General features: G+C 36.0%; 1 protein-coding gene across 4 annotated transcripts in view; it reads left to right on the forward strand.

Moving 5' to 3' along the window:
- ALG6 (ALG6 alpha-1,3-glucosyltransferase) overlaps positions 1 to 18766 on the forward strand; it is a 62147-nt gene that overhangs the window by 25734 nt on the left and 17647 nt on the right. For all 4 annotated transcript variants that reach the window (XM_034653605.1, XM_034653606.1, XM_034653607.1 and 1 more), the window contains 8 exons: positions 3786 to 3875; positions 5158 to 5246; positions 8097 to 8179; positions 9033 to 9097; positions 12461 to 12646; positions 13226 to 13361; positions 15215 to 15300; positions 16729 to 16813. In XM_034653605.1, coding sequence (XP_034509496.1) covers positions 3786 to 3875; positions 5158 to 5246; positions 8097 to 8179; positions 9033 to 9097; positions 12461 to 12646; positions 13226 to 13361; positions 15215 to 15300; positions 16729 to 16813 — 820 coding nt within the window. The remainder of the gene's footprint in view (positions 1 to 3785; positions 3876 to 5157; positions 5247 to 8096; positions 8180 to 9032; positions 9098 to 12460; positions 12647 to 13225; positions 13362 to 15214; positions 15301 to 16728; positions 16814 to 18766) is intronic.

The raw sequence follows: 18766 nt of genomic DNA on the forward strand, positions 1-18766 counted from the left end.
GGATCACGCCCTGAGCCGAAGGCAGACGCTTAACCACTGTGCCACCCAGGCGCCCTGCAATTTGTACGATTTTTAAATAAAGTTACAGAAGTCCCCCATTACCCGTGGGGGATAAGCTCCAATACCCCCAGTTGATACCTGAAACTATGGATAATACCAAGCCCTATAGGCTGTGTTTTTTCCTATACTTTCATACCAGCGATAACGTTTAATTTGTAAATAAGCAAAGATTAATAACAATAACTAGTAATAAAATAGAACAATTATAACAGTGTACTGTAATAAAAGTTACATGAATGTGTTTCTCAAAATATCTTATTGGACTATACTCACCTTTCTTCTTGTGATGATGTGAGATGATAAAATGTCTATGTGATGAGATGAAGTGAGGTGAATGACATAGGTGTTGTGATATAGCATTAAGCTACAGTTGACCTCCTACTATCCTCAGGAGTCTGCAACTGCTTGCAGGCTGCATTGACCACTGGTAACTGAAATCACAGAGAGTAAACTGTGGATAAGGGAAGACTACTGTATATTAATTTTCTGTGCTGTGTTAACAAATGACCACAAATGGTAATTACTTAAACACATATTTTTTTCACATAGGTTTTTTTTAGGTCAAAAGTCTAGACATGACTTAGCTTGATACTCTTCTCAGGGCCTCCAAAGGCTGCATGCAATCAGTTGTTAGCTGGGGCTCTTGTCTTCTCAGAGGTTCAACTGCGGAAGCAACCATTTCCAAGGTACCTCTGGCTGTTGGCAGAATGAATTTTCTTGCATCTGTAAGACTGGGGGCTTCAGTTTCTTCTTGGAAGCTACTCTCAGCTCCTAGAGTTTACTTGCAGTTTTTTGCCATGTGACTTCTCCAATATGGTCACTTACTGAAACACTACAGCTTGCCTCTTCAAAGTCAGTAAAAGGGAGTCTCTCTAGCATACTTCCTAACAAGACAGAATCTTATGTACACATAAAACATAAGCACAGGAGTGACATCTATTACCTTTGCCATATTCTGTTGATTATGAGCAAGTCATAGGTCTTGCCAACGCTGGGGGGGTGGATTGTACATCCTCGGGTACGAACAACAGAACATTCCTATAAAATCTGTCTGCTACAACAGTATTCTACGTTTTAATAATTTTTCTTGTGTGTATGTATAAAATAAATATCTTCTGTTTGTTCTTGTCTTTAAACTTTTCTTATGGTGTCTTTTGTCATATAAAAATTTTATATTTTGATGTACAGAAGTCCTTTGAACTATTGTTGAAACCCTTGCAAGTTTGAAACTATTTCACAGTAAAATGTATAAAAGCAAAAATACCCATGACTGTGGGTTGTATATTAGAAAAAATTGTATCTTGAAGTTAATGATAACACTCTTGAATGTAATTTCATAATTCATATGGCAGCCACATTTTTTCTGACAAAATGTCTGAAATTATATGCGAATTCGTTAGGAAAATACATTTCAACATATTGATAGCATTTATACAACTTTTCGGATATATCTAAAATATATAAAACAGGAGAATTAACTAGTCGCTTTGTTTCTACTAGTAGATTTTGCGGCTTTACTTGAAACATTTTATTTTTTTTTTAAAGATTTTATTTATTTGAGAGAGAGAGAGTGAGCAGCAAGAGAGAAGGAACAGGGGGAGGGGCAGAGGGAGAGGGAGAAACAGACTCAGGGAGCCTGACATGGGGCTGGATGCCAGGAACCTGGGATCATGACCTGGGCTGAAGACAGACACTTAACTGACTGAGCCACCCTGGCGCCATATTCGAAGCGTTTTAAAGCTACTTTTTCTGTAAAGGTTGTTAGCCCTGTCATTCTTTCTTCCCAGTTCAACCAGTGACTTTATTGTTAATATGTATCTTTGCTGTCAGTGCCTCTTTTACTTATCTACAGAGGATCTCAAGTTTCAAGTAAACAAAAAATAGGTTTTATGAGAAACAGAAAAGCAAATGAAATTGTATTGGTCAAAGTGGTTTTCCATTGCTAGAGCCATTTTGTGGCTAGTAGGCAATTAGAACTACTATTGTGTACTTGCTGTGTGTCAGGCAATGATTTAACAGCTTTATGAATTTAACGCAATCCTTCAACAGCTGCGTGAGGTTGATGCAATAAAACTTTATTCCAGTGTCCTTGGTAATAAGGTGAATTTGGAAATAACACAGTTGGTGCCTGTCTTCAAAGGGCGTCGGAGGAGTGAGTCCTCTGGTCTCCACACATGGCCTGGCCAGTTTCCCAGATTCAGGCTGTCAAAAGGGGCTCCAACTAACCTGGAGATTCTTGGACTCACTGCCTCTTGGATTTAAGTGCCAGCCAGATATAGGACCTAGGGTGATTCGCATGGATGTTGCTCCTGGAGTGGACAAGCTACCGCCAGATGGTACATACTATAATACTCTATGCCCAGATCTCTTGGTTGTGTAGCATGCCTTGATCATTTTATTAATCCCCATCCCTTCCTTTCAAACCTACATTTTATGTGACTAGGCAAAGCAGACCTGAAGATGAACAATAGATTATTTAATGAGATTGAATGTCAATTTAAGAGAAAGAAAATTTAATCCCAAATTAAGAGATTGTGACACTAAAAAATTGTGACCCATTTGAAATGGGTTATGAACACTGATTATTTGTGGGTTATATAGTTTGATCTCCATTACTGTAAATTATTCTTAGGACTGAGAAAATTAGTTGGATAGAAGAAGATCCTTAGTTATAAAGGATATAATTAAGGAATCTGTTTATAAACTTAGTTTTCATTTCTTCAGTCATAGTAGTTGTATATCGTGCCTTCCCATTCTGGCCAACTGTAGAAGTCTATTGATTTATGGATGTTAGACTTAGTTTTCTTCCTCAGTTCACAGAATCTTGCATATAATAGGCTTTCATTATAAGTTGGTTAAATTGTTTTCAAAGTCTTATTAAAAATCTACCTGTTCTGGGGTGCCTAGCTCTCTCAGTTGGTAGAGCATGTGACTTGATCTTGGGGTTGTGAGTTTGAGCCCCACGTTGGGTGTAGAGATTACTTAAAAATCTTAAAAAAAAAAAAAAAGTCTGCCTGTTCCATGAGGTATTTTTCTTTCCATAAATCAAACCTTTGTATGTTCTTTGACATTGATATTTTTACTTTTTTAAATTGTGATTTTATATTGTTTCTCTAATTTGTTAGATGATCAGAAGTAAATTGTCTCTTGTTGCATGTTTTTTATTGTATACTGTTAATTATCAGTTTATTAATAGAGTGATAGTAAGTTGCAGTTTGCTTGGGACAGTCTTGGTTTACATTTCTTGTTTTGGCTTAATTATTAATAACTTCTTTTATTCTCAAGGGTGTCATGGTTTGTTTGTTCATTTATTTATTTAAAAGATTTTTAAAATTTATTTGACAGAAAGAGAAAGCATAAGCAGGGGGAGCAGCAGGCAGAAGGAGAGGGAGAAGCAGGCTCCTGGCTGAGCAGGGAGCCTGATACGGGCCTTGATCCCAGGACCCTGGGATCATGACCTGAGCCAAAGGCAGATGCTTAACCAGCTGAGCCACCCAGGTGCCCAAGAGTGTCTTGGTTTGGACAATAAATTATTTACTTACTGTACTCAAAAACTTTTATTGGTAATTTCACAAAAAAATTTAAGTGAAGGGGAATAGATAAAAGTTTAGATGAATTTTTTTTACCTTGCATAACATATTTTTTATTTTAATTATATTAAATTTGATGTTAAATTATAAGTATTTCCTGAATATTGATTAATGGAATGTTGCTTTTTTTTTCAGGTATTTTAACAGTAGTGATAACAATTTACAGTACTGGGGATTGGATTATCCACCTCTTACGGCCTATCATAGTCTTTTATGTGCCTATGTGTAAGTCTTTCTTACTCTTTTTTTTTTTTTATTTTTGAGAGAGAGAGAGAGAGAGAGAGAGAGCGTGTGCGAGTGAGGGGAGGGGCAGGGGGAGAGGGAGAGAGAATCCTAAGCAGGCTTCAGGCTCAGCACGGAGCCTGATTTGGGGCTTGACCCCACGACCATGAGGTCGTGACCTGAGCCGAAATCAGGAGTAGGTTGCCTAATCAACTGAGCTACCCAGGTGCCCCAGTTTTTCTTCCTTTATGTAAACTCTAAATACCTATGCCTTTAGCAGGTTTAGTAAGAAACAGTGCAATCTGGCTTTGTTGAACAGAACAGATTGTAGCTACTTTTGCATTGTGGTTTGTAAAACACCATACCTGGGGTGTCTGGGTGGCTCAGTCGGTTGGGTGACTGCCTTTGGCTCAGGTCATGATCCCAGGGCCCTGGGATCGAGTCCCATGTCAGGCTCTCAGCTCATCCAGGAGCCTACTTCTCCCTCTGCCTGCTGCTCCCCCTGCTTGTGTGCTTTCTCTCTTTCTCTGTCAAATAAATAAAATCTTAAAGAAAAAAATAGCATTATACCTTTGAAATTGGGTTGTAAGTAAGTTAACTATCAAAGTTTGAACATTTCCATATTGAAGGACAGGCTAGAAAGAAATGTAAAAATCTTTCTTTGTTTTGAACCAAGATTCTACCAATTACACAGGGACTACTGATAAATATATCTAATATGGTTAGTTGTGTATAGCGAAGCTTTTTTTCTGGAATGGACTATTTATATTTTGTAAAAATTAGCTTCCTGGATTAAAAATAAGTCCCCAAAGTTCATGATAATCAGATATACTTTGCAGTGTTCAGAGTAATGTAATATGGTTAAAAAGTTATCTTTAACAATTATGTTCAGTTTTATGCAAAGATTTATAATTAGTAGCTATTTATTATTGCCAACTGTTATAATTGAGAAGATTATAAACTATAAAACATGATTCTTTAGTAGTAACCAAAGGATAAATCAAATAAATAAATAAATAAATGTGACACATCAGATTGTTTTTACACTGAAAGAATTGTGAAGGTAGGGCTTTTCGTGACATGTTACATGGTTTTGTTGGAAGGTGAGGTAGACCCTATGTTATAGCTTAAGTCAGTTTCACATGGTTAAATAAAAAGAGTAAAGCTTATGCCTCGACTCACTTTATAAGAGCAACAGCCACTTCTTAAGATAGAGTCTTATGTCCTCAGATGCCCCTATTGCTAAAAGTGATGAGTAATACTGTATATGTGCTTTGATTTTTAGGGCAAAGTTCATAAATCCAGACTGGATTGCTCTCCATTCATCACGTGGGTATGAGAGTCAGGCACATAAGCTCTTTATGCGCACCACAGGTAAAAGCAATAAGGTGCTGACTTTCTAAATCAAATTTTGATTTTTAAAAAAGTTTTGGACAAACTGATAAACTATTACTGTTCTTACTCTTAATATTGTATAACTATATGTATACATATATATGTATAATACATGACCAAATGTTTATGTAAGCTAAAGACAAGAATCTTTGTGGGTGCTTTTCACTTATTACTATCTCAATTCTTTCAACACCCAAGTGAGCTAAATACTATTATTAACTTTACTTTAATCTGAGGAGGTGGAGGCACAGTTGAGTGATGATAATAGCTTACCTGAGCTCAGATAGCCATATATGAAGTCCTAGTTTAGCTGCTGCTTTAATATCTTAATTCCACATCTCTTTCACCTTTTTCTCAAAGTAAACCTTTTGGTTGTATCTCATACATTGCATTGCTGTGCATTTTTGCTAAATTAAATAATCCATTCAACAAATGTTTATTGAGCATCTATTCTGTGGTGTTCTAAGAGCTTGAAAGTAATAAGAGATTTCTTTAAAAGCTTTTTTTGTTTTAAGTTTATTTATTTAAGTAATGTCTACACCCAATGTGGGGCTCAAACTCACCACCCTGAGATCAAGAATTGTGTGCTCCTCCAACTGACCCAGCCAGGTGCCCCTGATTTCCTCTTAATTTTTTTAAAGATTTATTTATTTATTTCAGAGAGAGAGCATGAGCAAGGGGAGAGGCAGAGGGAGAGGGAGAGAGAGAATCTCAAGCTGACTCAAAGCTGAGCATGGAGCCTGATGCAGGGCTCCATCTCACGACCTGAGATCATGATCTGAGCTGAAATCAAGAGTGGGACTCTTTTTTTTTTTTTTTTTAAGATTTTATTATTTGAGAGGGTGAGAGAGAGTGAGAGAGAGCTTGAGAGTGGAGTGAGGGGTAGAGGGAGAATCAGGCTCCCCATTGAGCAGGGAGTCCAATGTGAGGGTCAATCCCTGGACCCCAGGATCATGACCTGAGCCGAAGGCAGATGCTCATCCAACTGAGCCACCAGGTCACCCCCCACCCCCACCATTTCTTTAAAGCTTTACATGACTTAGACTTTAATGCTCTTCTCCACCCCCCCCCCCCCCCCCAATCAGTACTTTAATCCTCTCTGAACTTCATACTCACTGGAAGATTACAAACTTCTGAAACAATACCTGTGTCTGCAGGGAACTCACAACCTTTAGAAACAGTCTCTTCTATTTTCAGAGAGCCCTAGTCATTAAACGTTTTCTTCTTTTCTTTTCCTTTTTTAAAAGATTTATTTATTTATTTATTATTTTTTTAAAGATTTTACTTATTTATTTGATGGAGAGAGAGACCGAGAGAGAGGGAACACAAGCAGGGGGAGTGGGAGAGGGAGAAGCAGGCTTCCTGCTGACCGGGGATCCCTATGTGGGGCTCGATCCCAGGACCCTGGGATCATGACCTGAGCTGAAGGCAGATGATTGACGGCTGAGCCACCCAGGCACTCCTGTTTATTTTGAAAGGTAGAGAGAGAGCATGCATGAGTGGGAGGGGCAGAGGGAGAGGGAGAAAGAATCCCAACCAGACTCCATGCCAAGAATGGAGCCAACATAGGGCTTGATCTCACGACCCTGAGACCACAACGCCATCAGAAACCAAGAGTCAGTCACCCAACCGACTGCTCCACCCATGCACCCCTAAGCACTTCCTTCTTATGTTATACCTCCACTCATCACTTTAGGTTCTGTTTCCTTGGGCTACATAGAACAAGGCTGGGGGAGCCTGCATGGCACAGCGGTTGGGCGTCTGCCTTCGGCTCAGGGCGTGATCCCGGCATTTTGGGATCGAGCCCCACATCGGGCTCTTCTGCTGTGAGCCTGCTTCTTCCTCTCCCACTCCCCCTGCTTGTGTTCCCTCTCTCACTGGCTGTCTCTATCTCTGTAGAATAAATAAATAAAAACTTAAAAAAAAAAAAAAAAAAAGAACAAGGCTGACCCTACTGACATTTGAAGTCACCTCTTCTCCAGGTTAAATATTCTTAGATACGTTAACTATTTCTTAGATGGCCAGCTTGTTGAATGTAATTATGGCTTGAGGCCTCAGGTTGTGCTCCTTTGAATATGTTCCATTTTGTCAGTATCATCTTAAACGTGGTATCTAGAGCTAAAAATAGATTGCATGCATCTAAAAGTGACAGTTTACTGTCATTTACCTTATTTTGGACACTATAGTGTGAAACAAGAAAAAAATAGGCTCTTTGGATGCTTGTTGTATTTGAAGACCTTAATGTATTTGTTTTTCTTTGTTCTAAAAGTACTGAACATTCCAAATTAGAATTTTTTTTTAAATTTTGAACTTTTTTTCCAGTTTCCCTCTTACCTGGGTCTGTCAAGTTCTTTATATGCATTAAGTAGCAAAAGTTTATGCCGTTTTTATAAATATTAACATTTGATAAAAGAATTCTTACATGATTTGCCACATTTGAGGTACACTTCACACCAGATAATTTGGAGTATACAGATGGCTGGGGGAAAATGCTGTTTTCCTTTTCTTTGAGTATTCTTAATTTTTACGTCTCAGAGCAAAGAGGGAATTAGTTTTGGATATATCTGATTGATTTAATGTGTGAATTTGTTAGAGAAAATTAAGAGACTCTTAATCATAATTGTAGCACCATAGAAATTGAAATTAGGCACAGGTAAAGGGAATGAATGGAAAGGGCTAGATGTAAAGGCCTTGTTCAGAGTGGGTGAGAACCTTCTGTTAACAGAATTCCCACTTGAGGTTGGAAGGGGGGGGAAGGATGGCACTTAATAGGTTATTGTAAATCCTGATGGACTCATGTTTAAAATGATTTACTTTTTTTTTTTCCAGTGTTAATTGCTGATTTGCTGATTTATATACCTGCAGTGGTTTTATACTGTTGTTGTTTAAAAGAAATCTCAACCAAGAAAAAGGTAAGGTTTAAAGCACCCTGAAATGTCATCTCTGCAGTGTTTTATTGGCTTAAGTATTAAAGTATAGAGCTTCGGGGCGCCTGGGTGGCTCATTTGTTAAGTGTATGCCTTTGGCTTAGGGTGTGATCCCGGCATTCTGGGATGGAGCCTCACATCAGGCTCCCCCGCTGGGAGCCTGCTTCTTCCTCTCCCACTCCCCCTGCTTGTGTTCCCTCTCTCGCTGGCTGTCTCTCTCTGTCAAATAAATAAATAAATAAAATCTTAAAAAAAAAGAGTATAGAGCTTATAGAAGCCATGGTTTGGGCAATAGACTATTATAGAACAGTGATTCTTTTGTCAGTTAATTTTCGTTTAGAAAATATCAACTTAGACTAATAATTTTAATGTTCAGCTTTAGTAATAAGATGCAGTGAATTTGAGAAGTTATGTACTGCTGAATTACACAACATGCTGAATTTATGGTTTTACTGGTAAATCTGAATTTTGAGTTGGCTTGTGAGAATGACTAAACTGGAAGGCATTTTGAAAAGTCACCGTATATTCTCTTATTCCCATTTAACCGATATTCCTTTGGGTCATTTTGTACAGGTTAATCATAGATGAACTTCTTTGATTTGTATATTTAAAAGTGTTTTCTCTGACAAATACCTTTTAGTAGTTTTTTTCCTTTTTACTGAGGTATCCTATGTCACTTTCATAAAACTTCAGTATTTAGAGAATTGTTTTGTAAAAAGGAATATTTTGATAAATAGAAGGTGAGAGGGGAACATTTGCTGTGTTAAACAAACAGCAATTTTACCTTTTTTGATTTGAGTAATGTTACTTTTGTATTTCACAATGTTTTTCTTTACAGATTGCTAATGCATTATGCATATTGCTGTATCCAGGCCTTATTCTTATCGACTATGGACATTTTCAGTATCCTTTACTCATTCAGAAATGAAGTCAGATGCATATTTTGAAATCTGGGCTCAATGTGTATAATGTTGTCATCCAGTAATGTCTTATTTGCTAGGGTACTTGATGATATAAACTATTTTTTACAACAATATAAAAGAATCTTTTCACCAAGCTTTTACTTGAATGGTAAAGTACAGATTTATTGAAAGTAGAATTTCTNTAGGGTACTTGATGATATAAACTATTTTTTACAACAATATAAAAGAATCTTTTCACCAAGCTTTTACTTGAAGGGTAAAGTACAGATTTATTGAAAGTAGAATTTCTGGGGAGGGGGTGGGGGAAGGGAATAGCCTGGTGATGGGTAGTAGGGAGGGCACGTATTGCATGGTGCACTGGGTGTTATACGCAACTAATGAAGCATCAAACTTTACATCGGAATCTGGGGATGTACTGTATGGTGATTAACACAATATAATAAAATAAAATTAAAAAAAAAATAAAATGATTAAAAAAAAAAAAAGAAAGTAGAATTTCTGGTTTACACCCTTTAGCTTGGGAACAAAATGTTGGTCTTGGATTAGCTCTTCTGGAGAGTTAGAAAGGAGTGCCAAGTATGGTTATGCTCTCCTAATTCTAAAGAGGTATCACCTATCTTCTATCTTTTGTAAATGTCATCGGACACTAACAAAAGGAAGACAGTCTTACAGTTTTTTGAGTTTTAAACCAAGGTGTTTCTCTTACAGATAGTGGTAACTCCAAGCTTTGGGGAACTAAAATTGAATAATTAGAATCTGTGTGGATTTTATGTGTGTAATTTTTTGAAGTGTAAAATAAGGAACATTCAAACAAATCTTAGAGGAAAGTTGATAAAATCTGGGCATGGCTCTCCAGTTTGTCTTCTGATATGTTAATGTTACTGTCTGTCCCCATCTGTCCCAAAAGGAAAAAAAAAGACATAATCCACAGCAACATGATTGAGTAATAGCTTTTCCTTTTGAAGCCAATCTGTTTTAGTTATAACAAATTTAACGTGTATTTATCAAAGGTCTTGAAAAAGATTTAAATCAGAGTTTTTATTCTGTCCACTTTCCAAGTTGACTTTCTTATTTAGCATTTTGGGATCATGGCCATCTGATACTCTGATAATATCAAGAACACTGATATAAAGAAAAAAAGTTGTAAGATTTTTAAAACTATGTTTACTTTGAAATTAACATTCATATAGAAAAGTGCACAAATTGTAAATGTGTAGCTCAGTGCATTGACAAACTATTACCTGTGTCAAAAAAACAGAACATTGCTGGTATCCAAAATCTACACTTGTACAACCCCCAAGTACTTTTCTCTTCCTTTCGCAAAGATAGCCACATACTAACTGCTAATCTTACAGTTTAGTTTTCCTCTTGTTCTGGACTTTATATAAGAGAGACAGCACAATAGGTATTCCTTTGTGATTGGTATCTTTGGTTCAACATTTGTGAGAGTTTTATCTCTAATACTTCTATTAAATTTCGTTTGTTTTATTAACCCTATCTGAAGTTTGAATTTACTCTTTTTTTCTACTCTTCCTTGAATTATTTCCATTCTACTAGGGTTAATTTTTTCCCCTTTTCATTTTGGTTTTTTTTCCTGTTATAGTTTTTTCTTTAATGTGTCTGTTTGATTCTAATATATCTATTTTTATTTAAGAATAAAGCAGAAGAAAAAGTTGCATGTGAGTTCTCTGTGTATTTGGCCCATTGTAGGGTAAGTGGGCAGGGAGCTGGCCAGAACATTTTGGGCTCCATAAGTGTCAGAATGTGGAGATTTTGCACTGTGGTGTTCACTTCTACACTAGCTGCCCTGGATAGTTAATTCCATTTCTTTGGAGAAATATTCCTTCCTCTGTTGCCTGGGGGGTAAATATTTGGTTGGCAGATAATCTCTGCACAGGAGTAAGGTGGGATTTGACGTCTCCATGTGGGCATTTTCATTTACTCCTCCTGTTTTCTTTTCAATATGTTACTCAAGCACTCTAACCTACTTGTGTTTTATTTGAGTTCTCTAGGGGGGTTGCAGAGTGGGTTGGCTCCTTCCTTGCTCAGGCTTCCTCTTCATTGTCTAAGCTCTGGCTTCTTCATCCTATTTTATTTGTTACATGTCTGTGTCCCCTGTCGTCTAGAAGTGTGTTGAAATCTTTATCTGTTGTAACCCATCTTCCTATTCTCTTTACAGCTGTGAATATTTACTTTTAAAAATTCCCTATCAGGGTGCTTGGGTGGCTCAGTTGGTTAAAGTATCTGCCTTTGGCCCAGGTCAGGATCCCAGGGTCCTGGGATTGAGCCCTGCATTGGGCTCCCTGCTCTGTGGGGAGCCTGCATCTCCCTCTCTCTCTGCCTGCTGCTCTTGCTCTCTGTCAAATAAATAAATAAAATCTTTAAAAAATAAATAAATAGGGGCGCCTGGGTGGCACAGCGGTTAAGCGTCTGCCTTCGGCTCAGGGCGTGATCCTGGCGTTATGGGATCGAGCCCCACATCAGGCTCCTCCACTGTGAGCCTGCTTCTTCCTCTCTCGCTCCCCCTGCTTGTGTTCCCTCTCTCGCTGGCTGTCTATCTCTGTCGAATAAATAAATTAAAAAAAAAATAAATAAATAAAATTCCCTGTCATTTTAAGGGGGTCTCGGGAAGGAAAGGAGGTAAACGTGAGAGCTCAGCTCAACCATTTTGAACTGCAAAATCTAATTGTGATGTTGTTTTACTATAATAAGGTTATTAGTTTCTGATCAAGGACGTATATTAATTTATAATATTGATGCATATTATAGAGGAAAGTATGGTGATATCAGTAAGTGTGTGTGTGTGTTACTTTGGAGCGTTTTATTTTCTAGATTTTGGTGTGCTGTTATAGTAATATTGTGAAATAGTCTAGCAGAAGCAAAGCTATGTGTTAACTATTTAGTGATCTTTTAAATCTAAACAAATCAGTTGCTCTTTAGCAGTTGATTTAATATATTTGAGGCCATTATGTACAATTTCATATTAGTTTATCACTTTAGTACTTTCAGTTTCTGTTTAGAAATATCTTTCATGGGGCGCCTGGGTGGCACAGCGGTTAAGCGTCTGCCTTCGGCTCAGGGTGTGATCCCAGCGTTTTGGGATCGAGCCCCACATCAGGCTCTTCTGCTGTGAGCCTGCTTCTTCCTCTCCCACTCCCCCTGCTTGTGCCCTCTCTCGCTGGCTGTCTCTATCTCTGTCGAATAAATAAATAAAATCTTTAAAAAAAAAAAAAGAAATATCTTTCATTATATATTACTTTAAAATCACATAAGAAATATGCTCTATAAAATTCAAGATCTAGCTCTTTTAATTATTGAGATAATTTCCTTGACATAGGAACATATATAATTCCGTGAGTCTTGGCTTTGCTTTGTGGGGTGTTCTTGGAGTATCTTGTGACTGGGACCTGCTAGGCTCACTGGCATTTTGTTTAGCTATAAATTATAAACAGATGGAACTTTACCACTCCTTGCCATTTTTTTGCTTTTTACTTGGCAAGTGTTTTAAAAAAGGCCTAAAAGGAAAGGGGTGAGTGGCTTTTAAACAACAGAATTTTAAAAAGTACTTCAGAGAATTTATTTGGCATACTTACCAGAAAGAAGGGGGTCCTTTATTTTGCCTTTAGGTGATTTCTTATTGACGTGTTGACTGTGGGGTGAGTTGGAAGAGAGATTAAGTCATGTTTTATATTATTTTGTTTTAAATCTTCCTAACTAGAGAAATATTTTGATCAAGGTACTTTTACTGGAGGTAATGTGGATTGGCTTGTTAGAGCATTGCTATAGGATTTCACCCATTTAGAGCGTATTACATTTTATACTTATTAGAAATACATCCCAATTTGACATTTTCTTCATGGCTGCATTGGAAAGGCATACAAGTTAAATGTTAATTAAGATGGTGATAGTCTTTTTTTTGGAGAGTTATACATCTTAATAATTGTGAATTTCTTAACTGATTTGAGTAGACTCCCATATTAAGCCTTTGTTAGTAGCATAGATTTATCATTACTATACATTTATATTTATTATCTTTAGTGAGACTGAGACTGATTTCTCAGAATTATTAACCTCCTTGTCTTACTGGGTACCTTTGTTTTTGTTCTAGGTTTGTGTTGTTAATTAAGCTAGCTTGTACAGTTGTGGCTTCCTTCATTCTCTGCTGGCTGCCATTCTTTACAGAAAGGGAGCAACTGCTGCAAGTTCTAAGAAGACTCTTCCCAGTTGATCGTGGATTATTTGAGGTATGTTTAGAAGTTTTCTGCTCACTCCTTTCTGTTAACGCTACCTTTGCTGTGATCTCTGGGGATTTCATATAGAAGACACAAAAGGAATAGTAACTTTAGCTGCTCTCCTTGCAGTCATTCCTTGCAGTCATACTTAATCCAGTATATAACCTCTAGCTCAGCTCATTTCTAGTACATTAAATGAACAGATAATATTTATGCTATCATGAAACCCATAATTCAATTATATATTTTTCTAATGAAATAGGATCCATAGTGAAAGACAGCATGAGAAGTTACAGCTACAAAGTTAACAGCTCTGTAATTTTTTGGTTTATATTCTCTTTTTAGTCTTAGGAAATTATTTATTAAACTAATAATCATGTTTGCTTCAGCTAGATCTCATAATTCCTTATATAACCTTCATCCATAGTGATTTTTAATGAGAATCTTTCATTTCATTTAATGCTAGCTTAATCACTCTTGTTAAACTTTTATTACATGGATAATTTGTTGATTTAGACTTAGTAATTAAATTAAACAAACCATTTTTCTGAAACAAAAAGGCCTTTTAATAAAGTTAGACAGAGACAACATATTTATAATTTGCTTTTGATAAACATTTCTTTTAAAAAGAATTAGCAAAGTATATATATCTTTCTAATTTTTGAATATATAAATTGCTGTAGATTATCATATCTTTCAGTGGATCTATAGGAAGATGGTACGAGCATTTTGAAAGAGATAAAGGAAGAGTTTGATGTTGTGATGGAACAGGAATATGCGACTTATATGTTGATGGGGATACTGCTGCTATTGATAGTGATAATCACAAATAATCATTATTATTGTCATCACTCTTATTAGGTACCACATACTTCACATGTGATTTTATTTGAATCTTATAAAAGCTCTCACTGAGGTAGCTATTGTATCCATTTAACAGATCAGAAAACTGAGGTCAGAGATTCATATAGCTTGTACATGGCAGAGCTGTGGTTTGAAGTTTGAAAATTGTGTTCTTCTTTATATTTCCTCTAACCTTAAAACCTATATAAAGAAAAGTTAATTCTCCATCTAAGCTGCTTGGTTATCTGCCTTACCTTCCATTTCAGAAATAGTATTTATCATGATAATTATAAAAATGAGTATCATACATGTTTGATGGTGTTGCTGGTCACCTCCATTCACTTACTGCCCTCAAAATCTGAAGAGGATTTTCTTTGATCGACAGAGGGAAGTGGGATGGTACAGTTGTCAGTGATAGTTACTTTCTTGATGTTATGCTTACACAGCTGAGAGTTAAGCAGCTGTGTAGAAGATGGGTTTCACAGTCAGAGAGCTGTAGTTACAAATTTAATTTTGAAAGTGATCCTACCACAACTGCTAATGTCTTTAAATGCCTTGATTTATTAGCAATTAACTCTTGTCATTGTGAGTTGCTGGTAGGTTATACTTGAGATAATTTCAGGTGAGATAATTTCAGGTGCGTGATAAGATGGGTCAAAAAATGTGTGTTCTACAAATTAGGAAAAAAGGTTTCCTGGAAGAATTTCCGAAGATGAATAACTTAAGTATTTAGCGATAGTGTGCTGCTCTTTGAAAAATAATAAACATTTCTTGGGAATGTCTAGATTATGGTTGGCTAGTGATTTAGGTCAACTCCCATTGCAAAAAATGAAAAATGCTTGTGTGTGTGTGTATGTGTTTGTGTGTATTCCTTGGAGAGTTTAAGCAACTGAGTTATAAAATTGTGAACAAAAGCTTTATGTCTCAAAAGTTTATTTAGAGATTATGGGCTGTACTTTCATAGAGTTTAATATTTCTTTCAATTATATCAGAATGTAACAAACTAACAAATCTTTTTTAAGGATAAAGTAGCCAATATTTGGTGCAGCTTCAGTATCTTTCTGAAGATCAAGGATATTTTGCCACGTCACATCCAGATAATAATCAGGTAAGAGATACAGAGTTTGTATATAGTGCTGTATAGCTGTTCTCTAAAAGTGTTATAGTAATATGTCATTTATCTGGCATCATTAGGGAATGAGGTGTTTTTTGTTAGTGAATTTTTCACATAACATAAACCTATCCCTCTATATACCAAAACCTTCATTTGAAATATGTTAAGTGATAATCTTTCTTGATTGTTAACCTATTTCTTTCCCCCTTAAACAAAGTCTACTGTGATTAAACATGATTAAACATTATCTTGAAGAGTCATGATTTTCAGTGGTGTATCAATCAGGGTTCAGCCAGAGAATGAGTAGGAAGGGTGTGTGTGTGTGCGTGTGTGTGTGTGAATTTATTACAAGGAATTGGCTTATACTGTCATGGGGTCTGACTGAATAAACTGGAAGTCCACAAGGCAGGCATTAAGGAAGGGATATCGAAGAGGAAGGAAGAGCAGTTTGAACCCAGTTGAACCCAGTTGCTGTTTGGAATCTGAATTTAGGGAAGGCCTAAGCTCTCTTTTAAAAAAGTCTTCAAATTGATTAAATCAGGCCATCCAAGAATCTCCCTTGTGATTAAGTTAAAATCAGTTGAATAGGGACTTTCATTACATCTGCAAAATCTTGTCCTAGCAGCACCAAGATTAGTGTTTGAGTAACTGGGAGAAGGTTTGTGTGTGCACGCAACACAACAGTGCTGCCTCCCTCTGTCCTCCAGGTCTTTTGAGAATATCCCTTGTAGTCCACTGTAGCTGGCAGCGTGCTAGAGAGAGAATTCAGGGAACCATAGTTCAGCCAAGCCAAGTTGGCACATCACAAAGCCACCAACAATGGGAAAATCAGTTACTGTGCTGTGTTAGAATACTTGTCCTCAGGGCTTGCAAAAGCTGTTTGCCCTGGTACTAAATGGCTCCACATGGCTCTGCTCATTGAGTTCCTTTTCCTTCCTGCCCATCAGCCGTCACTAGGAGAAGCTCTAGCAGCTGCCCACTCCCTTTCTAACTTGTTCTTTCTGATTTACCATGGGCTGAAAATCAGATAATCAACTTTTGTGAGAGGTTCTCTTGTGAGTTAATTTTGTGAATGTTTGTGTTACAAATATATATTGTCAATGCCTGGTAGTGTTTTCTTATTTTGAATGTTTGAGAATTGACTTTAGATGTCTATCTTTGTGTATCTTTTCTATAAATAACATAAGCACTGTAATATTTTTTTCTGTCTTATATAATCAAGTATAAAAGTGTGTAAATATTTCAATGCATGGATTTTATTTAAATATTATTTGGTGTTAAATTTACATTTAACAAATAAAAAACCCTTTAATTTGAAATAAGTTGGTAATAATGCGATCCTTATATTAAAAAATACTTCCTTGTTTTAATTACATACCTCTACAAAGAAAACAAATGTTTTATTTTTATTCATTTTTTTAGCTTTTGTTTTACATTTTTGAGCTTGCTTCCTGCATGTATAAAATTAACACTTCAACCCTCTCCCAAAGGATTCAGATTTACTCTGGTAAGTTTCTCATTACTTTAAATACTTAATTCTTGCTGCAGCTGATCTTTTAAAAATATAGATAATTATTTTCTTACTCTGGGATTTACTGGACTAGGAAATAAGGTATTCATTTATTTGGTGAACATTTATTGAGTGTCTGACATACTTCGGTGCTGTGTTATATACTAGGCTGAATAATCAGAATCTTTCAGTTTAATTCAACAACTATTTAATTTCTGCTTTGTATTAGTCAATGAGGGAATACAATGAAGAAAAGAGTGGGGATAGACATATGTTTAAATAATTATGCTATTAAGCAGAAGGTATTATGTTCTTTTAGTTACACATTAAGCGCTGTGATAGTGTGGGAAAGGGAGATACTACTTTGGGGCAGATTTTAGATAGCTTCTTAGAGTAAGTGGGAGTGGAGCCAAGTTTTGAAAGCTAGGCAAGATTTGGAATAGGTTATACAGCAGAAGAGAAATGAAGGCGGGAGGAAGAGCTTAAAGCTACAGTGGTGGGAAAGGATAGAGAATGCTGGGAGTAGCTATTAATGAAATTTGTGTGACTTTTGTGTGTGTGTGTGTATGTGTGTGTGTTTGTGTATGTTGAGGTTAGGAAAGGATATAGTGGGAGATAAGAGTTGAACAAGATCAAATTGGGTAAGACCTTTGAACGTTGGGTTGAAAAAATTGGAGTTCGATTTGTGTGCCAGAGGAGCCAAAAAAGAATTTTGAGGAGAGAGGGCAGATCTCTGTTTAGGAAGATGACTTGTGTTAGTTTGAAGATGAATTAGTTATAATTCCTACAAATTTGGGTTTCTCTGAGTGGGTTCACAAATTCCTTCCTGGTTGTATTTCTGTGGTATTTAATTTATTTTTTTTATTTTTTTANGGTAAGACCTTTGAACGTTGGGTTGAAAAAATTGGAGTTCGATTTGTGTGCCAGAGGAGCCAAAAAAGAATTTTGAGGAGAGAGGGCAGATCTCTGTTTAGGAAGATGACTTGTGTTAGTTTGAAGATGAATTAGTTATAATTCCTACAAATTTGGGTTTCTCTGAGTGGGTTCACAAATTCCTTCCTGGTTGTATTTCTGTGGTATTTAAAATTTGGTTCCTTTGTGCCTTGGTCTCTAAAATGAAATTTAAAAAATATCTTTTAAAACATCAAGAAAATTTAGTTTATGAAAAGTCTTAGTGGACTTATAAGGGGACAATATTTTAGAAATTTGGGTTTCAGTTTTGGGATGGCCACTTATTTATGTTGCATTTCAAAAACAAGCCAGAACTGAGCATAACAGTAAAATACTTTGGAAGTGTATATGGGTACCACAGTACAAAAAGGATAGTTTTATGTTCTTTTCTTTTTTATTACCTTTTTATTGACAATTTCTCATTTCATTCTGAGAATAAACTCTGAGCATTCTATGTCATCTGTTAATATTCTATAGGACTTTTAGAATAGAAGGAATAATAATCTCTGATGTCGTTAATAGGCCTAACTTGAAATATTTGTAAGCTTACATAAGATTATGTTATTTTTCTAGGAAATAACATGCTAAATAAAGGTATATTTCAAAGGTAATCGAATGGAATTTCAGAGTTTGAGTAACTGTAGCAGTGTTAGAGGTAATTACTTTTAGGATTATAAGCCAGAAAAAGCTTTTTTTTCCTCTTAATTTCCTAATTTTATTCTGTTTGCTATGTTTTGATGTAAGCCATTATGTTTAAAAAAACTAAAAAAGATATTAGTGATTTTTATTAGTGTTGATGTTTTGAATTCTTACTGAATATTTGAGAACTTTGAAAACATTTCCCATTATAATTATTTTAAAGTGTTTTCCTTTCAATAAAGATTGAATTATTTCTCAATATAAGTCTGTAATTGAGGTAATTGATAGTATGAACACTAATATATATATAGCAGCAAAATGATCATATTTAATTTATTCAAATAGTATTTTTTTTTTTTT

This window comes from Ailuropoda melanoleuca, chromosome 2 (genome assembly GCF_002007445.2).
Source record: "Ailuropoda melanoleuca isolate Jingjing chromosome 2, ASM200744v2, whole genome shotgun sequence".
Taxonomy (NCBI): Eukaryota; Metazoa; Chordata; class Mammalia; order Carnivora; family Ursidae; genus Ailuropoda; species Ailuropoda melanoleuca.